The 26187-nt window shown below is 36.3% G+C and overlaps 1 protein-coding gene and 1 long non-coding RNA gene across 2 annotated transcripts; both read left to right on the top strand.

Annotated features, from left to right (window-relative positions):
• Positions 1-1068: 1068 nt before the first annotated feature.
• LOC150089509 (uncharacterized) lies at positions 1069-12887 on the top strand. Its single transcript, XR_016546673.1, has 3 exons — positions 1069-1176; positions 10958-11022; positions 12764-12887. It is a non-coding gene; the product is annotated as an uncharacterized LOC150089509 (long non-coding RNA).
• Positions 12888-12972: 85 nt separating this feature from the next.
• Positions 12973-25513, top strand: LOC150089510 (chymotrypsinogen A-like). The gene is made up of 7 exons (XM_090390009.1): positions 12973-12985; positions 13197-13697; positions 16405-16475; positions 16850-16938; positions 20306-20568; positions 24856-24986; positions 25358-25513. Exons 1-7 carry the CDS (start codon positions 12973-12975, stop codon positions 25511-25513), a joined length of 1224 nt encoding a protein of 407 aa, XP_090246135.1.
• Positions 25514-26187: the final 674 nt, after the last annotated feature.

A 26187-nucleotide genomic window follows, 5' to 3' on the forward strand; every position in this document is an offset into this window, starting at 1 on the left:
GAAAACGTTTGTTGTTTGATAAACGCTTGTTGTCATCATATAGAATAATCGAGGCAACGTCATATAATATTAACATACTCATAGACGAGGTCTGGACCCCAGTTTCCAAGAGAAATATCATGTTGCTCCAACCGAGACCAATTAACTCTGCCACTGTGTAAAAAAAAAAGTCCATGACGCTTCCTCGCATCATTGGCAGGCCCGTGAATGAGGCAAGGATTTTTCTAAACGGAAAACTTGGGCTTTCCCAGAAAAAAATTGCCCATAGATAGAATTTACAGCTCAATAAACTAATGACTCGTGGCCGAAGTTGCTTTTAAAATATATATTATAAATTTTCTGTTTCTGCTGTACACAAATGCGTAGAGAATAAACAGAAAATTTTCCTTCATAAGGCGATTTGAAAAAATTTATTACATTTTTTGACATTACGTGAATTCGCAAATGTGGTTTAGATAACTGGGAGGGATGAAGCGGGCCAATGCACCCAAGCAAAGGTTAGACCAACTACATAACCCCTGAAAATGTATTTTGTCTTATATCATTTTTATTCTTTTGTTGATTTGCCTATTGCTGGACGAAAAACCCCTTTTTTGGGAGAGAAAAGCTATGCACCGACCAAAGCCAACCGGTTCGGCCACGGAATGAATATGGTCAACGAAAGCTACTTCTGTCACAAGCAGAAAGTATCCACGAATTTCGACTGGCGACATGAATCAAACCCAAGCCATTTCTGTTGGGTGTGAGAGAGCAGTGTCACTGTCCATTGTGCTTACTTATGAAGGCCTGTAAGCACAGTGTCCTATAGCTTTACACAAATTCAAACGCAAAAATATTAAATCTACATATCACTAATGTATAGTCGGGGCTCTGCAATGGATGCTAATCATCAGATTCCTCCACCCCTGAAATCTTTGCTTAATGGATATAATATAGTTATAACAAAAGATAAGGATTTCCAAAATCAACTATGCACTGCTCCCAGGTTACCATTACAAGGAATCATGGGTATTCACGCTTTGTGAAAATTTTAAAAGAGATTTTCTTCATAACTCGCAATACTGTGATTTCCTGGTGTCTGGTCATATTAGCAGTGAACGTGTGCTGCTACGTTAATTTATATTTTTTCTGTTCTGATTTTTGAAATACAGTCGACATTTGTCTCGGTTTCTGAGGGTAAGAGATGAAAATAATGTTTCTTTAACATACGTGTGTGTATATACTGAAATATCCTTCTGTTTATACGTTATTTGGTATATTTCGTTTCGCAAATTTAAGTTGAAATAAGTTTAAATTAAATATAAGTTAAAACGCGAATTTCTTGAGCTTTCGGTGATATTCTGATGAGCAGACTTAAACGATTGTGATAGCTTTTGTTCCTCGATAATCATCAGTATCACAAATGACATAATCGACTAAGTAGCGAATTTAAACATTGCTTCAGTACTTCAGAATAAGTAAGAAATAAGTTAGTCTAGGGTTCTGCCAATACGGATCGCCTTATGTGGTGTTTCACTTATGATGATCAGTATTGCCAGAACACCAGATCGATATTTTTTTTTTATTTCGTCAATCACTTGAAGTACAAGAATTCTTATCTTCATCAATAGTAAAAAAAATAATAATACAAATCAATCAATTACATCACTACAATTCTTTTCAGTAGATATATTGAATAATTTCCTTTATAACAAATATCTAAATGCAGATAAGTGCTAATTTTGGTGGAGCATCCCCCCTCCCACCCCCAAATGCTGATTAAAAGTGCTGGAGTGAATTAAAAGTAGTCTGAACTACTGCTGCTATGGCGTTGCCAACGTTGAGAATAATTAACCTGAAAATTAAGTACGCTACTAGGTCTGAATTTCATACAACATTTCTTACCTAAAAAAAAAATCTATTCTACAGCCGAGGCCCAAATTAAACAAATAAAGATCTTTAGGGAAGGACGGTGGAACATTACTCATTGTGTAAATGGACTCATTTTCTAGCGTGATCAATGGAAGTATAAAAATATGACTCGAAACATTGATATTCTTCTGGGTAAAGTTACAGATGAAGTTTATTTAATAAAATAAACGTAATATTTTTCGTCCAAAAGGGAAAAAAAAAATTTTATGAAATTCCATACCAAGTGGCTAATAAGTGATAGCGTAGTAAAAATCATTTTTTGAGGAATGTGTTCAGACATCTGCTTTCCAAATAAAGTAATATAATAATAATATACGAGATGCACTTATATAGAAGTTTGATTTATGTTACCAATTTCTCCTTGCTGGTAGCTATTTCCGTCTAAGATATCGTAAAATGCATTGTTATTCTGTTCTGAAACTTCTTGGTAGTTATTATCCATGATTATGAAATTGCTTCTTAAAAAAACTAAGAGCAATAATAACAACCAAGAGAATTACAGAATAATGAAACAAAAATTTACCTTGGAAAATTAATTTTGAATTGTGGAAGTAATGTGATATTAACAACTAATACTTTAGCAGGAATTCGCCATTTTAAAAATGCTCTTACCGAAGCATTAAACTCGCTAATAACAAGTAACTTAGTCCTGTAGTAAAGACAATGTGCCGTTACTTTAACATCAAATGTTTCTCTCTATTTTATCACGATTTCTTGGTAAATTATTCTCTTAATTGTTATTTTTCGCTAGTAAAAGTCAATCATATCTGGATTGACTGCAAAGAATTTTTTTAGTCCAAAAGCGTTTCAGTAAGGCCTCACACCTCAGCCCTTGAAAGTGAATTCGAGGTGGGGGGGTGGAATTCGGGGATTTATTTTGATTGCATTGAGTACAAAGATATGTGCACAATTTACAAAATTACATTTGTAAGTTCTCATTAATTAGTAATATGAGATGACGGCTCTATGAATAATAGAGGACGGCTAAATAAGGATTAACAGGTACTTAATACAAAAAAAAAAAAAAAAAAAAAATTTGAACTGGTCCAAAGTTTAAAGCGAATAAAGCCATTCTAATTCCTCATTGGTACAATTATGCAGAGCAGTGATTCCTGCAGGGAGCCCCTGTCGGGAGATGCAGCCAGTTAGCATATGTGAAGCGTTTTCTACAGTTCCTCAAGCACAGAGGAGAGGATTCCCGAAGCCCCATTTATGTTCTGATTTGGTTTGGTAATAAGTACAAAACGTTTTGGTCGAATAGGTTTTTCTCTGAAGTAGGTTAAAAAAAAAAACTCCTTTACGGATCCTGATCTTAACGAGTTGACGCCTCGAAAATTGTATAACTTTTACAGGTCGTGCCATCATCAGAAACTGAGAGCACTGAACTTATTGGTAAAGAGGAATATTAATTCAATTAGTTCGTTATCGGATTAACTTATACCATTTTTAATTTACACTTCTCTTCCCTTCTAACCTTGCAGCCGAAGCAAATGCTTCGGGCACTGAAGATGTTTCATATCTGTTCGTGTAGAGGGGGAGGCAACCTGAACGTGGGTCTGTATTTCTTCCGAAAATCTGTATTGGTGGATATAACTACATCGGCGATGGAGGTAAAGTGTGTAAACGGTACCAGGTGTTCCCCCCCCATCTACGCGTAGTTTTCATTGTCATGTCATACAGTACGTTGTAAAGGCCGGAGATTTAAGTGTGTGGGTATTGTGATGTGTAATGTCATGTACCGTTGTTCTTCTGGCCTATTAGCCGCTGAGCCCCCCTGATGGGGCCGACCGTTGCTCACACTCAACCTCGTGGAGGTTGACCAGGTACACCAGGTTTTGATTTTACTCTGGCAGGTCCTGCCACCTAATTTCCTGAGATTTCAGTAGCTAGGGCCTAAAAAAAAAAAGCATGCTGTGAGGGTAATACGCTGAAAGTGAATAGTGCCGGAAAGGTCGAGCGTTTGATTTTGATGTGTTAATTTAAGTGGGGGTCCGCTTATTGGTTTAGACAGAGTTTGGGGGGGGGACTGAAGACGGGAAGACAGAAATATGGGGGCAATAAAGGAGTCATCCCCAAAGAGGTCAGTGGAGCAGGCCCATTCCCCACCAGGAGAAGGGACGGAAACCGCCCCCCACCCCACCGGGAAGAGGGAAAGAAATAGACCAGACAAGGCGCCCGGCTCAGATCGGCAAAATGGCGTGTAAGCAGCAAGCTGCGGAAGGTCTTGTGGAGGTTGGTCAAATCCAGGGAAGTCACAGATAAGGTGTTTGTTTAGGCTGCAAGTGCTCACGCATGGGAGCGGAGACCCATCCAAGTTTGCGTCCAAACCAGTGATGTCCCCAGTAGTTAGTAAAGTCGGTCACGATGTGGGCAAGCGTCAGAAAAATTAACCTTTATCACAGAACGTTTGGGTGAATGAGTTATTAGGTTTTAAGCGCACCAGCAACTTTATCCATATTGCGGCGAATGTAATATGTCTGTAAATTACACGTGGTCGGTTTGCTGAACAAAAAAATCAGTTTCCCAGAGAAGAAAAACACTACACTCGTCTGAGACGAATTAACACTGCCACGTTGTGAAAAAGTCCCATATAAATTCCTCGCGTCATTAACGAGATTTGAATACGTCTTTTCCATCCGGTTTGGGAAGGACGGTGATTATACCAACTGTACACGAAGGCGAATGAGGAACGTATTTTTTTTCCTTCTGAAATTTCAGGATTCCCACAACCATCACAAAAATTAGAATCAAAGTCTCATCTTTATTTGTATACCAATAAGAGTATACAAATTTAGAGCAGGACAACCAAGGATTTGGTTGTAGAACATTTTGGTAAATACGATGCTGGAGGTGTTTAAAAAAAAAACGAGCGAGTTCTCGAATTAGATTCAACTGGGGGGGGGGAGGTTGAACGTTGGGTGAAGCAGTTCCGACAGCGTGCTATGCACTATTGACTGAAAAATAGTGTTGGATATTGAAACTAAATAGAAGCATTTCCCTGCTGTGAACTTACCGATAATTCGCGGATACATTAAATATCCATGTGTACTTTAAAGGGCGTTACCATTTCGTATAAAAGCTACAGATTTCTTCTTACCAATTTCCATAATCTACATAACCATATACTAAAATGGAAGCCTTACCAAGGAACTGACTGAATGTATTTAGTATTAACTGAAGAGATGGTGAAGAAGATGTAGCCAACAAGTGAAAAGATGGATAATAACTGCGAATTCCGCAAAGTTGAGTGATGGTCATAAGTCTTCATATGCTAGTGCTTAAATCTACGTTTTCAGAACAGCTATAGCCTATAAGAAAATACCAAATATTGATAAAATGAATTATTTATTGCACCAATTTATTCAGATCATAAATTTTACCAATGTGTACAGTCAGTTTGAAATTTTTAGAGAATGAATTTAATTTACGATGTATAATTTCAGCTGAATTAAACTAGGAAAAAACGTCAGTATATTACAAAATAAAACCCTTTAAAATTTCCACTGATTCAATGAAGTGCCATCTTTACAAATAAGTAAAGAAAAAAAAATTGTTCAAGGCAAAATTGTCATTTTTACTGGGTCTGCAAACAAACCTGTGAGGGAGGGTTCATGTGCTTTGAGTAACAGTCGTTCGAATCCGTATTAACTACGGAATATAGTGCTATTTCTTTTTTCTCTAATTGTGAACTCCACTGACCATGAGGTCGTTCTGGAATATAAACAATTTCATGAAGGCTATCGTAGCTGATTGGTAAGGTGCGAAAGTGCATAGATGTGTTTTGCCTGACTGTGGTTCAAATGTGTGCTGCTAAATACGGTGCTGTTTCTTGTTTTGTCTCTTGTGAACCCCTGACTGAAGATCATCCCAGAGTATAAATAGAAAGTTAATTTTTATGGATGGTACAAACGAATAGTCTTTGTGGATGAAACGTGTCCCTTCGTTTCTTTTTAGAGATGATGCAACGGTCCTTGCATCTGCCACCCACAACTTAAATCTGTTAACGAATTAGAACCAAAATGTTCTTAATATTTACTTTTATTTTCTGTTATAAGGGTATAAAAAAAGTTACTTCTTAGACAAGTAATAATTTTGCATACAAGATTGGCATTCCAGTAAAACTTGGCTAGGGGGATTGCGTGCGGCCATGTTCCTTCGCATTGTTTCCCAAGGCCAACTAGGAAGTGTTATGTCTTCTCCCCCAACCCCCGAGTTTTAAAACTAGATTGTCACAAAATATAATTTTACATTTGACTTTAAAGTATATCCGCTAGCAATATCGATTTTTCTGCTTGTTTTCTTGTGATGTTTCATAAATCCTCCTCGGTGTTTAATTATTATTATATTATTGATAATATAATAATAATTAAACACCGAGAGAATATTCCACATAATAAATATGCAAAAAAATTATTTAAATATAAGTTGACAAATTAAATTTTATTTCGAAAATAAAATGCATAATTAGCGGTAAGCAACTTCTTGCAGCCCGCAACAACCGTATTTTCTCTTTTGCTCCCTTGACAAAAAAAAGGGGGGGGGGAGTTGGATACCCTCTGACTTATTTTTATTACAATCAAAGTAATTCAGGTGTGTAGTGCGTACAAACTCTCCAGACTACTTGGCTCTGAAATAAAACTTTTTATTGCGATAGAAAAAATAAATTAATTTTGGTAAATAAGAGGTAAAATAAAATTGCCAGTGCCATAATAGGTCTTACCATCTTTCTCCTTTTATTTAAAAAACTGAAATCAGTGCTGTATACGAAATGATATAGGCGTATTACAAAATACGCCTATATCATTTCGTATACAGCACTGATACCTTTATGTGCGCGTGTGCAATGCAGTACACTAAGTAACCTAAACATATAGAATAGTAAAATGAAACTTTTAAACGCCTGTTTAAATTGCATGCCGTAGAATCAGTTGATTAATGTATGTTGCGTGCTTGCTAGTGGCAATACTTCGATGTTCTGCCACTGTTATCATGACCAAGTAACCGTGATTGGCTTGTTTGGCATCCGCTCTGTAGCACGGAGTTCCTACATTGGTGGAAACCCGTAAACATTTAACAGCCCACTTCAGCCGGTTGCGTGTGATTCACAGAGTGATAAGATAGTCTGTAATGTTATTGGTGCTGTTAGGACCACTAGGGAAGTGAGCTGTGGCTTTGCGGAATCAACAGTGGAAGGGAACAAAGTCAAGAATATTCTGACTATGGCAATACGCTACTGTTTCATGAGGTTGAACACCTTAACAGAAATAAACTTATTGCTTTTTTACACATTATGACAGAAGTTTGCTTATGGAACTGTAAGGCTCTAAATCAGCAACATCACGATACGGTAGTAGAACCCACTTTCTACGCACAGTAACGCTGTGTTTTGGCAAGCTTACTAGTAACGGCTGGTAAACGGTAAACATTACTAGTGCCACCAGGAAGTAAGCTATTGCTTACAAACACTTTGATATGCCTTAGCACATGAACAGTACTGACGTACCTTGTGAGTTTTTAATCTTATGTACGTTCCCTACATAAGACCTGCGATACGCAGGCGATACTGCCCTCATTGCAACATCAGAGGAAAAGTTAAACACTCTGAACACTGGTAATAGCCAGTGAGCAGATAGGCTTAACGATTAATGCCAAAAAGACAAACTATGGTCATAAGCAAAAACATCTTGCCTGGAATCAAATTAAGCTGTGGCAACTCCCCCATCGAACAAATGAGCAGCTTTAAATATCTAGGAAAGATCTTTAGAGATATTATGACCATGGTACAGAAATTAGGAGCAGAATTGGTATGGCCGAAGAGGTATTTAAGAATCTTAAGTTCCTCTGCGACACGAAACTCGATTTCCAGAAAAGATATCGAATGGCCAAATGCTACACATGGAGCACTCTCCTATATGGATGTGAAACCTGGGTCATGCGGAAATCAGGAAACTGAAAGCCTTCGAGATGTGGACGCTCAGAAGAATGCTCAATTTCCGTGGACAGATCGGATCACCAACGAGCGGGTCCTTAAGAGGACAAGGACACTACTAACTACAATTGCAAAGAGAAAGACTGCCTACCTTGGGCATATTGTAAGAGGGTCACAATGACCTGCAGAGACTAATCCTGCAAGGGAAGATTAAAGGCAAGAGAGAGAAAAGACCAAGTGGCTTGATAACATCAAAGAATGTACGGGGGGGGGGGTCTTACGACACAAGAACTATTTCACAAAGCAAGAGACAGTTGGCTGTAAAATGTTGGTCTCCAACGTTCAAATTGAACACGGAACCTGAAGAAGATAAAACGTTCCCTACTTATGTTACGGATTTCATTATGATTTCCGCGTGCACTTGGAGGGTACCATAGTGCGGCACAACATGATTTTCGATCGAGAACTAAAGTAGGAATTAAGAAGATTATTTTTTAAATCGTACCAGCTTAAACCGTATTAAAATACAACCTACGAGAAATCAAAGTTGAACAGCCTAACTGACATTTACATGCAAGGTAGTGTCAAGATTTAAGTGCCAGGACGCAAACAGATCAATCCTCAGTAATATGAAAATATTTCAATAATACTGGATTCATTTTGTCGTTCCTCAATGCATATAAGGTAATTTTTGCCACCCCTAAGATATGAAGACTGGATGCAGTCTCTTCCTTGTTTCCATTCGGTGTAAACAGGTGTTTAGAAGGCATGGTGACCTGTCCATGATTTATAGGACATTTTCTAGGCAGAAGATGGCTCTCTCCCTCTAATAGTGGGAGTCTTGATTGCAATTAAAACAATAGATAAAAATATTTTGTTACTACAGCCGCAAGCCAAGAGTTAACAACTTTTTTGAAACAATGAAAGAAAATTACGTACGAGCCATTCAGAATATTTTGCAGGCTAAAAGGGGTAGTAAAAAAGGGGTAGTAAAAAAATAATAAACAATGTGGGAAAAAACTGTCTTCAGTTTGTACTTCTGATGCAGTCTCTCCTTTGTTTCCATTCAGTGTAAGTAGGTGTCTTGGAGTCATGTTCTATTCACGATTTATAGGACCGTAGGGAGATGTCATTACACCTCTATATAACACGATAGCTAGTGCCCATTTTGATTATTGTATTCAGATCTCGAGACTATATCTAAAGAAGGATACAGAGATTCTTTCTTGAATCTAGAGACGGGCAACCTGCTTTGAACTCTGCCAGTGGGCACCGTTTTCAGGGAAAGTTTTGAACAGGTTGGCTACAGTTTCAGGATCAGGCACCTGATTGAAATCTATAACGCTCCGGGAGGGGTGGGGATACATGTTCGTGTCAGACGGCACCTGGGATTTCTCCCATCTCCGCTGTCCGGGGTGGGGATACAGTGAAATGAATGAAGGCGAAATTTTTCACTGTTCCAATTCCAAAAATAGAGCCCATAAATTGAAATTATTGGGTAAGAGATTTAAACTGGATTGTGGGAAGTTTTTTTTAAAACCAGTGAACTGTTAATTATTGGAAAACGTTACCTGCGTGGGTAACTGAGGCTGACCGCTTAATTAGAGATCGGCTGGATCGTTATTTAGTTAAGATGGAAACACAATAAGTAGTTCACTTTTTAATACTTAAAAACAAAAAAAAAAAAAAAAAGACATCGGTAGCGGAGTACTGCGTCTGTAAATCGTGCCCTTGGACTGTTCATCGTTTAATGAATTCAGCGTTTCCATTATTTTTGGTCGATATTAAGAACTACTGTATCAGCCAAAATATAGATTCTTCCAAACTTGTCATATTGCCATTCTGCTGATCCTCGAGCGGGAACGATAGCGAACCTTTATTGCTTTTGGTGACCCCCCCCCCGCATCTTTCAGAGATAGTATCGACTTCCCACTAGCTGAAATGTGGGACACCCAATTCTCAGCTAACATCAGCTGTGCTACTCGCAGCTTATTCCGTGATATATATTGCGGACTTTTCTGCAGCGATACTCGCATCACTCGTTTGGACAGATCTCGATTCGTATTCGACTGGATATTAGAGGAATTGTTAATGACTTGCTTAGTACCTCCCTTTTGGTGTGTCTCCAGAAGTCTCCCTGATTCTCTATAGCTTCTGTGCTGTAAACTCATCGCAAAGTTGTGATTAGTTTGTCGCGTTTTATCTAGTTTACTGGCATCTTCACACCAGGAATTAGTGATGACCAGAAAGGCTGCTTGACTCCCGTCCTTTCCACGAAGAGATGGGACTATCTACTTAAGACTGTACTACCCCTGCTTGTACATTAGATGCAGAAGAAGGAAAGCCATTAAAGTTTAAGGATGGAATGAGAGACTCCAGTCAGAAGCGGAATGGAGAAAACAGCAGATGATATCGTAAACGGTTCCGTATGAAATTTCTGAAGTTACATTGTTCTTGATTGTCACTCATCTATTGTTTTGAATTGCAGCAGCCACGATACTGTTTTCTGTAGTTTCTGTCATCTCAGTTGACTGGACGTTTCTGCATCATTGATATCACTCCTTCCGTTTTCGAATTTCTTGCAATACCAATTTATCATCCAGCGTGACAAACCTTTCAACCCTATACAGCGGACTTGCCAATAAATTTCTCTGAATGTAACATTTTGGGACAACAAAAATCACGAAACTCCGTTGTTTCTCTGGAATAACGTGGACAGGAGAAACACCATGTTTTGAATGGCTTCACAGTAGTGCAGTGTCGCCACCTATTGAAAAAAATGTACCTGTAAACCCATTAAAAAGCTTCTTTCATTTGTATATTCTGAAATGTTCATAACAACAGTGTCAAAAAGGGGTGGGGTAAGACTGATTCGCCCTCGTAGAATGTTATTGTTAGAAACTGGAGTAAAAGAAATTGTTCATTTCAGAATACCAGCTTATAATTTCAAAGAATGAGACACCAAGAAAAATTTAAACTTGTTTTTCTCTTGGTTAGAACTAGTGCTGAAATAATCGTTTTAGTAGAAAACTCGTAATTTCCTTATTAATAGTTCAATATTGTCTTAATGTAATGTACAAATTCTTTTTAAGAAGGTTCTTTCCTCTTCTATTGCAGGTATTGCATGATGTCAACAAAAGCAATTCTGGAAGTTCTGTTCTGGTATTTCTGTTTTCATCACGGTTAGTAATTTATCATTATGCCTGTTACTATTTAAAGTATAACTGTCAGTAATTTCATCATTGTCTCTTTCTATTTAAAGTAGAATATCTGGTGTTTTAATTGTGTTAAATCATCATCCCATAATGTTGATATACTGGACACGATAATATTTCTTCCTGGACACATTTACATTTCGCTGCTCTATTTGTTGCAGTTAACTGAAAAATTTAATTTTTTGCATAAAATAATTCATTTTTGTTTGCAGTGTCTGGCAATAAAAGTGAAGAAATAACGGACTAAGACCATTGTCTCATCAATATCCATATAAATTAGAAACAACGGGTTTCATATGTGACAGACCATTCAGACAACCACCATTCACACTTGCGGTGAATTCAGTGACAGCTTAGTGGTTTTGTCACTGTTTTCGGATTACAGCCATTATTAATGGTTTCTTTTAGTAAGGGATGTTTTTTGTAGTTAGCTTATCTCAGGCAGAGGAAGTAGGAGTCGCAACCACACCTTGCAAATAGGTCCTTGAACTCGCATTTGTACAAATATAAATTAACAACAAAACGGATCTGTAAGAACTATGGCCTAAATGACAATGCATCAAATCTATTTTCTCAAAGAGAAAATAAGCAGCGTCTTCGCCGCTAAAGGTACCTTTATCCACAGTATATAAAAAAATTTGGCATTAAACGAAATTCAAAATCCGTTTAGAACAAGTCCTTCAGGATTAAACGCAAGCCGACGTCTGAATTTGCTGTTTTTATACACGTCTGCTTTTTTTTTTTTATTATGAGGATGAAGCACGCACGTGCATCATCACAACAGAACACTGGAAATTAACTGGACATTGCAGCTCAGTAAGAACTTTGGACCTTAAAACAAATTTTATACGAGATGACACCCCACTATACATCGACCTGTATACCGAATCAATCCAAAAAAACTTCCAATATGAGTCACTTCTCGCGTGGAGGTGGCAAGATATAACGTTTGAATGAATCAGTGGTCAAAGAAGACCATTAGTCACTACACTCAAACTGTTTTTCGTTCTAAATAAAACTAACGTATAAATTATAACACAAATCATTGAAATATATAAATATTTCAAGTGAAGTAGGCATACAAGGTGTTTCTGATGCGTGTACAAAAGTTACGATTTGAGCGGTTACGGAGCTATGGCTGTGTGAATTTTATAAAATTGCCGTGGAGCTTTTCAATATTTAAAAATAAATAAGCAGGCACGTACCCAATAAAGTATTTATTTATTTATTTATACTAAGTACGTGTTTTGTTTCCCCTCTCCCACCTTTTGTTATAATTATGCTTAACAAATTAACGAATATTAAGTCCTTTGCCAGTGTCCATATGTTTTGCAACCATTCACCTCTCGTTTGATCCCATTTGATCTTATTTATTATAACCCTACATATGAACCTATTTATAACCGTGATAAAAACCAACTAAAGAAGTCTTTCACAAATTAAGCCAAATACTTTTTTTTTAAAAATTTCAGGTCGATGTTAGCTACCATATCAAATGCAGTTCATTAGAACGATAAGTGCTATTACAGAAACTCCCCCCCCCCAGTGTAAACTTCGGTTTGCATTTCATCTACACTTGTTGAACTAAATGCTAAGTGAATCTGGTAATAATATACATAGATACACAATACTGAATTAAAACTCTAGTATAAGCCTTCTATTTAGTCGGGGATGATTCTTATTTATTATTATTTTTGTTTTTATCTAGCTTATAGTGCTTCATTTCGAATTCAAGAAACTGAATTTCCACTCCAGTATGAAAAAGATGACCCATTTTATTTTGAAAGCACAAGCGAATTTGCAAACGTGATTCCTGTAGAAGCCGGAAATGAGTTATCCTCAGATTTACGTGCGCAAATATCTTCTGATGAAGTTGACATATTCAGCAATGTAGAAGAAAACTCTGGTGTAGACTACATGGATGGCAAAGGTACATATAGATGAGGACTAAAGTGAAATTTTAAATAATTGACAAACGAGCGCTTTGGTATAAGATTGTGCACTTGCAGTCTGTCCTGAATCTTTATTTTGAAAAATCGAAATAAAGATTCACTGACACTTTAATTTGGATTTTTTTTTTAGTTAACGCACCGTATTAATAAGAAATCGATTTTTTGTAATTTATGAACTTCTATTTTCAGGAAATGAGCAGCAACTCAACATAGCAGATGTACCAGTTCAGTATACTCAGCAAGTGAATTCGAATATACGAGAACTGTTAAAATCGATCAAAAGTAAAGAGTTGCACAAAGAAAATATTAACGCATATGAAATGAATCGAGGATATACAGAAAATCCTAAAGATCCTGAGGCGAGAGCAGATTCATTGGATGCAGTTTCCTCTAATGAAACTTTCGATTTTACTCCTTTCATCTTTAATCCATTCGCTGATGCAAGTAGTACTTTCCAGCGCTGCAGAACTCCACAAGATGAACCTGGTCACTGTAGATATATACAACACTGCAACTTGCCTGATATTATTGGAAGTTTTCAGTTTTTTTTCCGCTATGTTTGCATCGTCGAATTTCCTTATGTAGGCATATGTTGTCCGGATAATCCTGTCGAAGAAGTAATAGTCAACTGGCCAGATAAAATTGTGAATGATACTAGTATAAAGGCAGAAGAACCTCCTTCCCCAGGAGGTATGTTTTTTTATATATAAATTTAGAGTAGAAATATTGGTTCGTTGAAAGCAAATGAATTTGAGGTTCCAGATCTGTGAAACTTATTTGATAGCAGAATTAACCAGATATTGTTCGCTTATACTTAGTATTTAACTTTAATAGCTTGTATCTATATACATCTGTTCAACCTGCAGATTTTAACAATTAATCATTCACGGGAAATCCAAATAATAGTACTGTACTTTAAAATTCAAGTATTTAACTAATAAAGACCAATTCTCAAAGTTGTTTTTGTACGCGTTCTTTAAAAACTGAGACTGAAGGATATATATTGTGAAATGAAACGGAAATCAGAGGATTGGTAGGAAGAGTGAGAAATGACATTTTCCTCTTCCCCCCCACCTCTCCAGTCGAGATGCATTTCATGCTAATGATTACTCCAGCAACAACTGTAGGCTTTTGAAACCTGGAATATGAATAGCCCTGAAGTCAATATTTGCTCCTTATTTTCATCTGACCTTTTTAATATGATAAGGTCCTAAACAACAGAGTAGAAGTTTCCAAACTTTAATTCCCGATACAAAAAAGTGAAGACCTAACTTTCTCCATACAAATAAAATTTTTCATTTTCGAAATTAATAAAAAATGAATTCTTGCTACAATATTTTAATCTTCTGACGTTTTTGCGTCACTCCTTTTGGGAACGTATGGACTTTCGATTTTATTTTATAGCCGAAACTCGTTTTTTGGAATCAATAACCATTCTGGAAAAAATAATTTAAAAAAATTCACTAAAATCCTAAGTTCGCTAACAAGAATGCGCTTTCTTACGACATTTTATTTTTTTATGTGTCATTATTAAGTATGTATGTTTAATAAGTATAAGTAAGCCTTTTAATATGCATGTGAATAAATGTTCTCGTATAACCTATTAAAAAAAAAGTCGCCTAAACACGAACATATGGACATAGTGCAGCCTATTGTGTATTTACAATGTGCAAGTTGCTTGTGTAATGTTTAATTGTTGCTAATACACAGCAGTATAGCACTTAAGTTGCTTAACTAATATTCCAATTTATTATTATTTTTTTTTTCTCCTGTGCTACAATATCAGCTTATAGGCGATATGTCAGTCTTCCCTTATTTGTTAAATTAGCACTCCGAATTAAGTGTATTACAAACTGACTTGCTTGCAACTCTTGCATCCGATTTCACAGCTAGTAAAGGGCCATGTCCCGTTGTAATGAAGTAGGCCTAAGTAACGTTAAATCGATGCAGCCCTATTAATTTTGAACCCAGTGCCGGCAAAGCAAACAAATTGGATGCCTTTAAGAGAGGGTGCCATATACATAGCTAATTTTTAATGAATTATTTTTGAAATTCAGTGTAAATAAATGCCTAAATATCGCATGAGCTTAAAAAGATTAAGAACCGTAAGACCTCTATGGCGCTTTCCCACCAGAGGGAATCGAAAGCGCCCTCATATTCAACATATACAGTGAAAGCGTCTTGAATAAGATAAAAAGTAAACGAGAGCATCTTCAGCACTGTGACCATGTAGCATCGACATTGTTTTCCAAAAGTAAATCAGTTGTAAATCTGTTCTTGAACAAGCCATTGAACGAGCGCAACTAAAAGAAGAATTTTCAGCGAAATCCGTTCAATTTCTTAGTGTTAGCCTTGTAGCTCCAAAGAACAGGCTGGTGTATTTATCGGAAGCGCTTACTTTGGAAAGTTTTTTTTACAAGCTGCAGTTAAAGCAGGCGTTATTCGGATAGCAAGTGATATGAGTTTTGCTGAGACTTTCAACAGAAAGTGAGAGGACTGGTACCCGAATGTTGAGGCTTGTTTTCAATGACAAAAGCACTTTTCACTTGAAAGAAAATCAACTGCAGCAATATTCGGGTATGGGGCTCTGAAAATCCTCAATTAAGGTCATCTTGTATGAATGGGAATCTCCAAAAAAATGTGGTTTTGATAACATTTTTCATCAGATTTATGGCCATTTCTTTTTAATGGAAAAAACGTTTCCATTGATGGTTTTGAAGTTGAGGCTTATGCCTCAATTTCAGACATTCTGATTTCAACTTCTAGCAAGATATGCACCTAACTCATGTGGACGTGCGAGAAATCTCAATTTCATCAGCAATGGATTTGGATACTAAAGATGTGTTTCCAGTCCCCACCCTATACTTTCGGCGGATCTAACATGACTTCCTTTGACTTTTTTGTAGTTATGGATGCAGGGTTTGTCACTGTGTCAATATATGCCCCAATTCCTGAACTGGAACGCTGACGCAGTAGCATCGGTTACGACAACAGGCATACTGTGAAAGGTTCGGAATAAATAACTACCAAATTGATGTGTGATTAATAAGGTACAGGACTTTCGTGGCCCTCTATGTACTCCTACGAATCGCGTCCATTGAACAGTCCATTTCATATGTTCTCTGTTTATCTGTTATGTTCTCGCAATAATAAATGCTAGTTTCATTCATGTGAGATTATTTTTGTTTGTTTATTTTCTTAACCTTTTTTTATTTACAAAATCAAAAACTTGTACTTAATTCGAACCTGCTTTGAGAGCCGGCCTTCTGCCGCATTAATATTTCAAGAAGATATTTTTTTCACATATTTCGTTTTCATGAAATGTCAGTTAAGACAAATGTATTTTCGTCTAAAAATACCATTCAAATTTATAATACATGGTCTTTAATTTCAACAGGATGTGGAGTGAAAAGTGAAACACGCATCATTGGTGGAATGGAAGCCAACCCGAAGTCATGGAAATGGATGGCAAGTTATTTTCTTCCTTCTACATTATTTTTAAACAAAACATAACTTAAATATGCAAGTTTCTTAACTAAGAGTAAAATATCCTTAGCTTTCCACGTAATCTATAAATTTTAAATATTTTATTATTACGTTAGTGATTAAATCTTATAAAAGTGTTTTCAATTAACTAAAAGCAACTTTGCTTAAGATAACAGGATAGCTAGCTTATTCTTTAGCTAGAGCAGTTTATCCAGTTTTTTTTTTTTTAAATATATACACGGGTTACAACGATCAGTTTTTTTTATTATTATTATTAAACCAATATATTTTTTTAAAGATAACGTTACATAATCTTTGCATTATTTTGCCAATACCGATATTATTTTTCTTTTCAGGCGGCTTTATTGTACAGGAATAGATTCTTCTGTGGCGGTTCTCTAATAAATAATTGGTATGTGCTTACGGCTGCCCATTGTACTTTCAGGTATGTGATTTTTAATCACATCATTAAAAATGAATTTTCTGTTAATGCTCTGTAACGATCACATAAGGTCACTAGTTCTTAAGATATTACCGTATTTAAGTCACGCAGACTAGGACCAGGATCAACTCGAACGCGTGTACTACCGTACCCTCGCCTTTTACTCTTCTATACCACAACTTGTATTTCTGTTAGTAAATTAAAGAAGTTCTTCCTTTTTACTTCTCCCCGAAGGTGTTTTTATTTTTTCACTGAATTATAAAAAAAATGCGAATTGGTCTATTTTATGAAGACTAACATCTCATCTGATTTCAATTAGTTAAGATATTTCCCTCCAGTTTCCATAAATTGGTGGGGGGAGGAGATTTCAAATGTTTTTAAGTGTGACATTAACTTTGCTTGCAACCAACCCATCTTAAAATGTCAAATAGATTGCCGTTTTCTCGAAAAATATACTTTAATCCTACACTGCTTCCTTTAGGATACAGTGTGAAATTTTTAATTTTTTTTTCTTTTTCAAACTGTGTATATATGCACACAACTGGGTTATGTAAGACGTGCGGGCATTAAAGTTGATTTTTGAAATTTATTTCTCATGTATACAAGACACAGATGGCACAAGCAATTTTTCAACATCTCCAAAAAGTAACATTTTTCACCCCTTACAAGTTGTGAAGGTCCCTGCGAAGGTTTGTTTCGAAGCGTATCAAGCCCACTGGTGAATGGACGAACCAGCTGCTTGTCGGTTAGGTAAAGTTCTGCCACGAAGAGAATCATTGAAAACTGTAAAGGTCAGGCGAGTATGGAGTTAGTGAGATTAAAAAAAAAAAAAAAAATGCCGTTAATCACGATGGGGGCGGAGAATTGTCCTGATGGAATTGAAGGTGGATCAGCCCGTGTTGAAGTTTCTACTGAAACGTTTGGAGAAACTTCTTTAGAATCTAACCATAATTTTCTCTGCACTTTCAGCAACGTGGAATTTTTTTGAGCTGTGGTGACTCAGCGTGCTTCTATTGGCAGACTGCTTGGTTTCAGAATTGAGTAGTGGAATTCAAGTCAAATCCATCGTGACAGCAGAGGAGATGAAACAACCATTCGTAGAAACATCTGGAGTGAGCATTGCTTTATAGAGTTTGACACTGTCTTTGTTCCTGAGAAATCTGCCGTGAAATCCACCCGGCTGACACTGCTTTTTCTGAGATCATGAAAAATGATATGCAAACTCAACAGAAATAGCTGCAGCAGTTACACCCACTGTTGATCTCATGTCGCCCAAAACAACTTCCTCCACCCTGAAAATTTTGGTCTCAGAATAACTAGTTCGAGGTCTTCGTTGACGAGCTTCGTTCCTTCAAGACTCCTGTCCGAAACTTTCACACCCATGCACGTTTGCGCCATTTATAATGTCGCATGAGCATAAATTTCTGAAACTTCGCGATGAATTTCAATAGGCGTTTCCCAGGTAAAGTTCAAATTCCAGATCGAGTTAACGTCATCAGCGGATTACTGAAAGTTTTTGAAAATATAAACTGAATAAATCTAATGTATCTGCATTTCCAAAGATTAGGTGATTTCCAAGTTAAAAAAAATCTATTTATATTCCTGGACACATGCAGGCAGGAGTTAACACTGTAAAGAGAAAAGAATGTCCACATACTTAACAGTCATGTGGGCTAGAATTGAGCTAACTCCGATGCATGTAGTATTGTGCACTCACTCTGCTGTAGCAGCCTTAGTGAACTAAATATTCCTATTGGCGAAGCAGTAGAAAATGTGCTTCCGTACTTAAACACATTAACGTTAACCTCTCTGATTAAACTGATGTATATTGGCAGATTAATTGTAAAAATAATGCTAGGTTTTTTGAAGGAGTCAATTCCTTCGATATCGCTGAAAATGTTTGAACAACCTCAAACAGTAATTCCATAGTGTTTATGGTACACTCTCGCCATGACTTTCTCGGTTGCGCCGAATTTCTTGTGAGGGGCACATATTCGCCATCAGGGTAGGGCCAGAAACCAGAATTTCAGCGAAAGCTAGAATTTAATAGTCAGTAGTATGAATCATGTCTAAAATTAAATCAATGTTACGTAGAATACTCTGAGGATATTGATAATATAGCTAAATTTTATTACAGACATTAGTAGTTAACTTAGTAAGAGGTAAAGATGCCTTAATTAATAAAAATCGTTTACGGGGAGATTTAGAATTATATTACTTTTGTGGCGATTACGTGACTTATTCGGGATATTAAGTTGGTGAATTCCAGTGAGCTGAATCGGAGGTGGGAGAGGATCCTTGACTATTGCATAGTATGCAATAAGAATACATTGAGAGATCCATTTCTCCAACAAAACAAGCAAATTGGTTTGAGAAGTCCCAGAATACATAGCGAGAACTCCCCTAATTTAACATTTTACCTTGATAAGGTTTCCGCTGACAGACTATTATATAAACTGAAGCAAATTAGGATAAATGGCAGTCTTTCGTACCTTTTTTTTTTTTTCTAATTAGATAAATGGTAATAAAGTTGGTGACTGTATTCATGCCTCAGTTGACTAGGGTAGCATGTGGGGTCGATGAGGGTTTTGGGCCACTTCTGTTTCTAATCTTCTTTAATGACAGTGATGAGAGTGCGCAGGGGAAGTTTGCTGATTATTTAAGGGTAGGAAGAGTGGTTAACGAGACGAGAAACAGTATTCTTCTTCAGAATGATTTAGATCAGTTGCAAGGATGGTCGGGAAATGGCAGCTGAACTTTAATGCTTCTAAATGTAAGGTCTAAATTAGGCATCTTAAGTCTTAGGAGACCCAAGATGGCTAATTTTTATACATAGATAAATATCTGGAAGGAATCGTTAAAATGAACGATGGGGATATATTGTTCAGTGGCAGAAGAGAGAAAAACTAGGGAACAATTTCGGGGAGTAGCAAAAAAGCTGAATCTCGGGAAGTTAACTTTTGGGCAATATGTTTTACATTATTGTAAATTGAATTGCACTGCCACAGTGCTCGATGTTGATTAGTTTGATAAAGTTCAAAGCGAAATTGGATGGGCAAGTTTTGGGAAAGGTGAATGATAGTGTTTTTTTTTTTTTTTTTTTTTTTTTTGTAAGATGGAAAAAAAGCCCGCTTCCTTGCATCATTTAGTCGTCATAATCCTAATTGTATGGAAAGAAATTTATCCTATATTACTGATACTGTTATAAATTTTTTTCAACTTGTATCAATTGTCTGAATGTGCATCATTAGTTACGTCTTGTCACTATCTCAATCTGTAAACTAAGATGTTTAAAATCCAATATCTGTAAAATCTACAAATGTATTTTATTTATAGGACGTGTGTGTTTATTTTTTTTTTTATATTTCAGAATTCCAAACAATGAAATCACGGTACGTCTTGGTGAATATGATTTCCGAAATGTGTCGATGGAAAGTGCTGTTGATATTCCAGTATCAGTGATAAAGAGGCATGGTCAATACAGCAGAATTACGGTACTTAACGATATAGCCTTGTTAAAGCTATCCCGTCCAGTGCAAGTGTTTCCATCACTCGATAAAATATGCCTCCCAGAACTTCAAGACTATTCTGATAGAATGGCCACACTTGTCGGTTGGGGTAACATTGCATTCGGTAAGTTTCTTTTTTTAATAACTTTTCTTGGGTCAATAGTTTCATATTACACTTAGTGAAATTTATCTTGCCATAAAACGCCTGTTTTTAGCCGATATATTAAAAAGAAAGGCTTAATGCCGACCAAACTCTTGTCGATGATAAAATGAAAAAGTAATGCGCTTTAATTTAACCAAAAGTTCTTTCTCAGGGCAATAAAGGCACTGGTTCCCCCTTGCGGATTTGTGAGATTTTTAAAGAAACTTATTGAGCTATTAAGTTTAAAAAAAAAAAAACTTCTAGTGGTTAAGATTTAGATTTATTGGTGTGCCAGAATAACTTTTTATAAATTTGACCCAATCAGTCCGAACATCTCTAAAGTACAACGGCAATGTTTCTGAATTCGTGTCCGTAAGGGAGAAAAGCCAATTAAATTTCTTAACATAAATGACGTTTTGTCATTACTTTGTCTGATAACTATACTCTTACGTAACAATAAATAAAAATACATGCTACTTACATTAGCAGCAATTAATTATTATGCTTTCTTCCATTCTATGCATTTATTATTTTTATTTTGAATATGCTTAATTCTGTATTTTAATTTTGCCAATATTATCAACTGCATTTTGTTTCCTTTCCACCCCTCCAGTTTGTGATTGTTCTTATGCGCCTGTTTCATCTTCTGCGATGTTCTTACATTCCACTGCGCATGTTCGTAATTCTACGCGATCAATTTGGGTAACTGCTTGATAACTGTCATCATTAGTTTTAAGTAAAATTTGATGTGTAGAGAAGGTTTTGATTAGTTTTCTCTTTGGTAAGTTTTCTTGCACTATAGATAATCTACTTAACTCTTCTAAAGTGTTTGTTTGAATTGCTGCATAGTTTCTGCTGTATATCGTATCGTCTCTTTTCTGTTACACTTCCAATCCATAAAAAAGTTGTGCTGGAGTAAACTTAGATTAGCTGCTGCCTGAATATTGTAAATTAGTTGGTCGTCCTGTTAATAGTAATTTTTTGATCACTCACTTCACTGCATAATAACATAATTGATTAATACGTTAAATTTACACTTATTTCTTCACATACTCTGAATTCTGGTAAGTTCAGCACACTTTTTGAAACCTAATAACTGACGCAATGGATTTCAGTACAAGCTTGGTTAAGCTTGTATCTCAGTACAGTACTGCCTTTTTCTTCTTTTTTTTAAATAAAGGAACAAGTGGGTTGTCGAATACAGTACTGCCTTTTTCTTCTTTTTTTTAAATAAAGGAACAAGTGGGTTGTCGAATAATTACAAAATTGTGGGGGGACGGAAGGAACGTCAATTAATTGGCACGTGCATGGTGTGCACTATGCACGCGCCAATTAATTTATGTACGTGCCAATTAATTTGTTTGGAAAATATGTACTCTATTATAGGATTGGCTGTCCGTTTAGCATATCAGTTTCGTATTTCTCGTGTGAATGGTAATCTCTCCGCTTCAGTCTGTGCTGCATCCGTGGATCAATTGAGGCCTGTTGGACGTTTCTGCTGTTCACATAGTAATACTAGCAAAACTTAATGTTGTTTGATTAAAAATAAATGTGCAGTTGCTGTTAAGCGAATTAGTTAAGGTTGTATGGTGGTTTTTTTTTTGTTATTTTTGCATACTATAAAGGCTGGTTAAAAATTCGAGGAATTAAGCTTAATTTTATCCCTCCCCACAAAATAAAAAAAATAACAGCCTGAATCCACTTGCAAAAGTTGTTTTTACTGTTAACAATGATCTTATTGGTTTCCCATTGAGTTACGCTCATGCATTTGAATTGTAATGACTGTTCTAGGAATTAACACATTGGTGGTTCACCACAAAACCAAATTTCGTTCAGTACTTTTAATTTTATGATTATTATACTCCGGGACAGCTACATAAGGGTCGGAGAAGTTTACACGATAGCATATAAGAATATTGCCGTATTTTGTGGTATAGCCTGTGCATAATAACACGCCGTGTTATTATCCACAAGTTCTTTACTTGGGACCAGACTACTCAAAGAAAATTAGCTTAGGTTTTACACGTGTTGTGATTTTATTTTTTTTTTTAATGCAGTGCTCATCGATTTTGTTGTGAATCTCGTGTACTGAAATGTGATGTGGTCAGGAATTAGAATACTGTACTGGATATTAATTTCTCATTGCATCTTTGTAGTTTGTCGAGCAGAAGAGTATGTGGAGAACCTCTACATGGAATGGGGGAGCAAGTATGAATATATTATGGGCGATTTCAGTTTGTCCCTTAGTGATTGGAACAAGTGGGAGAAGAACTCTCCATGGAAGACTACTATTAAATAAAGTAGATAATTATTATTTGCATCAGCCTGTTAGAGAAAATTCTAAAAATAAGAACGTTCTAGATCAGATCCTTACCCACGAAGCATGAGAAACCACTATTTAAGAAACTTATTTGATTAATTTTGAGGTTTCTGTATAAACTGACTAAACAATTTTATTTTTAACAGTGTTTAAAAATATAAATTCCCAAGGGTTTCGTAAATCTTATTTGGTCCGTTATGAGGGACTTTTTCTGTAAACTGTGAATACAAAGAGTTAGAAAACTAATCAAACCGGATCCTTGGATAACCCAGCTGATTTTGGATAAAGAGTGCATGTTTACTCTTTATCCAAAATCCAAGTAGTCCTCCTTCAGGATGACTTGGACAGGCTTCAAGGATATAGAAAGTGGCAGATGTTTTAATGCAGAAGAATACAAGGTCTTGTACATGGAGAATAGCAACCCAAAATAAGTTGTACGCTTAGTGGGGCTGTATTAAAGAGTAAAATGTAGTTCCTAGGAGCAGTGTAGGCAGGTGGCAAGGAAGGCTTGAAGTGTTCTGTGGATTACTTATAGAACACTATCTTTTAGAGATAGTCAGTATCCCACTGTATAAGGTAATAAGATTGCACTTTGGAATACTCCTTCCAAGTATGAAGACCGCACCTAAAAAAAAGTCTTGAAAGACTCAAGTCGAGTAACCCAGTGAAATCTTCAAAAACCTTCGGATATGCAGGCTTTAAACCTTGGTAACCGAGGACCTGATTGAGGACCTGATCTGAGAGGAGATAGTAAAAGAAATGAAGGTAATGGAATGCAGTAACGGATTAAAGTCGGTTGAGGCCCCGGGCGCAGAAGAAAATATTGGGCCCCTTAAAAAAACAGGGAAAATAAAAATAGATGTTAACCATTTTTTTAAATAAATAAAAAATATTATGTAGTATTAATGTTTTATTTCCAATAAAATTTGAATATAATATGTATAATATAATTAATAATAGCATAATCAGTTTTGAACTAATAGTTGAGCATATTAGTTCAACTAATTTGTTGGTTTTGCGTGGGCCCTTTAGAAGTCGGGGCCCAGGGCGCACGCCCGGTGCGCCCGCCGTTAAATCCGCCTCTGATGGAATGTATGTTTGTACATTCCATTACAAATGGGATGTTCGTAATGGAATAAATTATTCCAGCGGCCATAAATTCAAATTAGAGAGAAGAAGATTGAGACGGAACTGTAGGAAGTGTTCTTCCTACTCTTCTCTCTGATGCCCTACGAACTGTATAACAGTAAATACTTCAGTTCTTACAATGGGGCATGGTCAGTCCGTTAATTCGAAACAAGTATGTCGTCTCCGAAGTTATCAGAATGTAAAAAAACTACAAAGTAATAATAAAAACATATATCGCAATAATTTCTTTTTATTGCATTTACCAACTATGTGCGTGGTCGCAATAGAAAAGCTCGAAATTTTGACGTCTCATACAAGAGCTCTCGGGTACCCGCTTGAGGTACTAAAGATTTCTTCCATACGACACTCTATCCAGATGACTCCCAACCGATGTCCGAAGGGCATGGTGAAGAAAATTCCGGCCCTTTGCTTTATGGGTGAAAATATTTTAATCGTTGGTTAAGTGCCATCTGAGCGAATTATCAATTACATCACCGGTTACTGCATGGATGCCGTCCGTTAAGTTGAGAGTTGCTTATTATTACGCATATGGTACAAAGAAGCTTATGCACCAGCCAAAAAAAAAAACTTGATGGAGATCCAGCTCAGGACCCTGGGTGTGCCAAGCCCATATTCACCAGATGTGAGCCCCTCGGGTTATTATATTAGTTGTCAAAATTATCTTTAATAAATAACATAAAGTTTAATATAAATATCTATTAAGTTGACATAAAACTACTAAAAACATTGAATTCATGGTTTTCCCCCTTAATTTTCTATATTATGATAATAGACGTACATTAATTTTATTTTTTGTTCAGGGGGACCAGTGAGTCAAGTCCTTATGGAAGTTTCCATTCCGATTTGGACCACTGAAGAATGCGAAAAGCTTCTAGGAAGAATACCTGAAACATCAATTTGTGCTGGTTCTACAGATGCAGGCGCTTGTAATGTAAGTAGTAGGATATCCATACAATTTAAGTGTCATTCATGTTCTATTAAAGTTATGCAATGGAAATCTAGCGACAGGGGCAATGTCTACTGTAAGTGGAATATATAAGGTGTGGAAAACAATAACGTGAGCTCTCTGATTATGATAAATTATATTTTCATAAGTTATAAATGAAATGTAGGGTAACTTATATTGCAATTATTTCTCCCGTTCTCTGGGGGGGGGGATGTGATTAGAAATCATTGCGAATGTTTAATTTTTACCGAGATACAATTATAGTTACGTTATTAAACAATTCCCCAATGCCATATGTTTTTGCAAGTTGCTGATGTTTTCTTTTGTAATAAATATATATTAAATTGATTTAACAGGGAGACTCTGGCGGTCCTCTCATGGTACTTGACAATAACAGATGGACAGTAGTAGGAATTGTTTCTTGGGGCCGCCTTGGCTGCAACACGAGGTATCCGGTAGTGTTTACCAAAGTGTCTTCTTACCTCGACTGGATAAATCTTCATTCTGTTTAGAATAGCAATGACTCATGTGAAATATTCTTGTAATATATAATATTTTTAGAATGTTTATTGCCTAATTTATTTTTAATTTATTGAATTTTAAAACTTTTATATAAGTGAATACTTTATTCGCTTATTTTATTTGCATAAAATAGATTTTATTCTAACAGCTGCAGATCTTTTTAAATTTAATATTAATTGAGTAAGCAATATCCCTTGTCGATCAAAAGTTAACTCTGCCAGGGAGTTTGGGTTCCGGTCGTTTCCCTCCCTCCCACCCAGCCTGTGAGAATACTTTAGAACACTTCTCAAAGTAAAATGCACCTGTTGAATCTTCTTTAATCGCTTCTATGTATTATTTACAGTGGTATTAATTGCGCATTATTTATAGGGGCAAAATATAAGATTGAAAATCGGGGGTGGGGGGGCGTAATTTCTCGTTCCAAAGATTGAAAGTCGCTTAACAAAAATTTTCTGTGTACACTCCGCGCACCCTCTCACCTGACCACTCGGTCTTATGATGGAGGCTCGTGCTTTAAGTTATGCTAAAAGAGATGGATTCAACTCAAAGTAACATTGGTATAGGCGGTCACAACAGCTCTCTTAACGAAGGAGACTGCGCCCACCCACCTCCCCAATCTAATAGTTTCCACCCCTAAAATACAGGTACTTTAAATAAAAATAAA

This window comes from Mastigoproctus giganteus, chromosome 2 (assembly GCF_048544385.1).
Source record: "Mastigoproctus giganteus isolate SK-2022 chromosome 2, ASM4854438v1, whole genome shotgun sequence".
Lineage (NCBI taxonomy): Eukaryota > Metazoa > Arthropoda > Arachnida > Uropygi > Thelyphonidae > Mastigoproctus > Mastigoproctus giganteus.